We start from the raw sequence: 868 nt of genomic DNA on the forward strand, positions 1-868 counted from the left end.
GAGCGCGCTGCACTCCTCCAGCATGGTGCTGAACGCCTCCTTCGCCTCCACCGCGCGCCGCCGCGCGAGATCCCTCTCCTCGTTGCGGCGCGCCTTTTGGGGAGGGGGGGGCAGCGGAGGTTGGAGGGCGGCGGCGGCGGCGCGGGGGTGAGGCGTGTGAGGTCGACGTTTTGAGTGCGCGCGTGTGTATGGGGTTTGGGGGCAGGGAGAGAGCGCGGGTGCTGAGGCGCCGTGCGTGGGCAGCAGCGTTCAGGAGAGGGGGTGAGGGGGAGAGGCCAGGAGCGGCCCTGGGACGGCAGGCCGGCCGGGGCTCCGCTCCGCGCACGGCTGCGGCGCGGCATCACCCTTCAGCAGCCGACCTCCAACACCCTTCCACACCCACTGCCCCCGCAGCCGCCGACCCAGCAAGCCCCGCCCTCCTGGCCCCGAACCATCCGCCGCCAGACGGCAGCCACGCCCCGGCCATTTGGCATCCCACCTTCCCCCCCACACACACACACACGTCGCCTCCTGGTGTCCCTGACCCCGCCGCTCACGGCCGCCGCTCAAAACAGCCGTCCGCGACCCGGCGCCCACAACCGCCGAGAACAACGCCTCCCAAAACGCCTTACTCAGATTCAGCTGGTAACCGCCATCCCCAACCGCCGTCCGTGACCGCCGTCTGTAACCGCCACCGGTAACCGCCCTGCGTAACCCCCACCTGCACGTATTCGTTGAAGACCGTCTTGCGCTCCCCTATGGCCTTGATGGCCCCGTAGCGCGGGTCGCTGACGAGGCGCCTGCGGCGGTCGAGGCGGTGTCACAGCCATGTGAGGAAGGCGTTAGGATGGGGGTCGGAACGGGGATCAAGGTAGTGGTGGGGGGGGGG

General features: G+C 70.6%; 1 protein-coding gene across 1 annotated transcript in view; it reads right to left on the reverse strand.

Annotated features, from left to right (window-relative positions):
* Positions 1-607: 607 nt before the first annotated feature.
* Positions 608-868, reverse strand: part of MNEG_15804 (hypothetical protein) — a gene marked incomplete at both ends in the record, with an annotated part of 2,589 nt that continues 2,328 nt past the window's right edge. Inside the window, one exon of the mRNA XM_014035725.1 lies at positions 608-779. Coding sequence (XP_013891179.1) covers positions 608-779 — 172 coding nt within the window. The remainder of the gene's footprint in view (positions 780-868) is intronic.

The sequence above is a fragment of the Monoraphidium neglectum genome (genome assembly GCF_000611645.1).
Source record: "Monoraphidium neglectum strain SAG 48.87 unplaced genomic scaffold scaffold05685, whole genome shotgun sequence".
NCBI lineage: Eukaryota > Viridiplantae > Chlorophyta > Chlorophyceae > Sphaeropleales > Selenastraceae > Monoraphidium > Monoraphidium neglectum.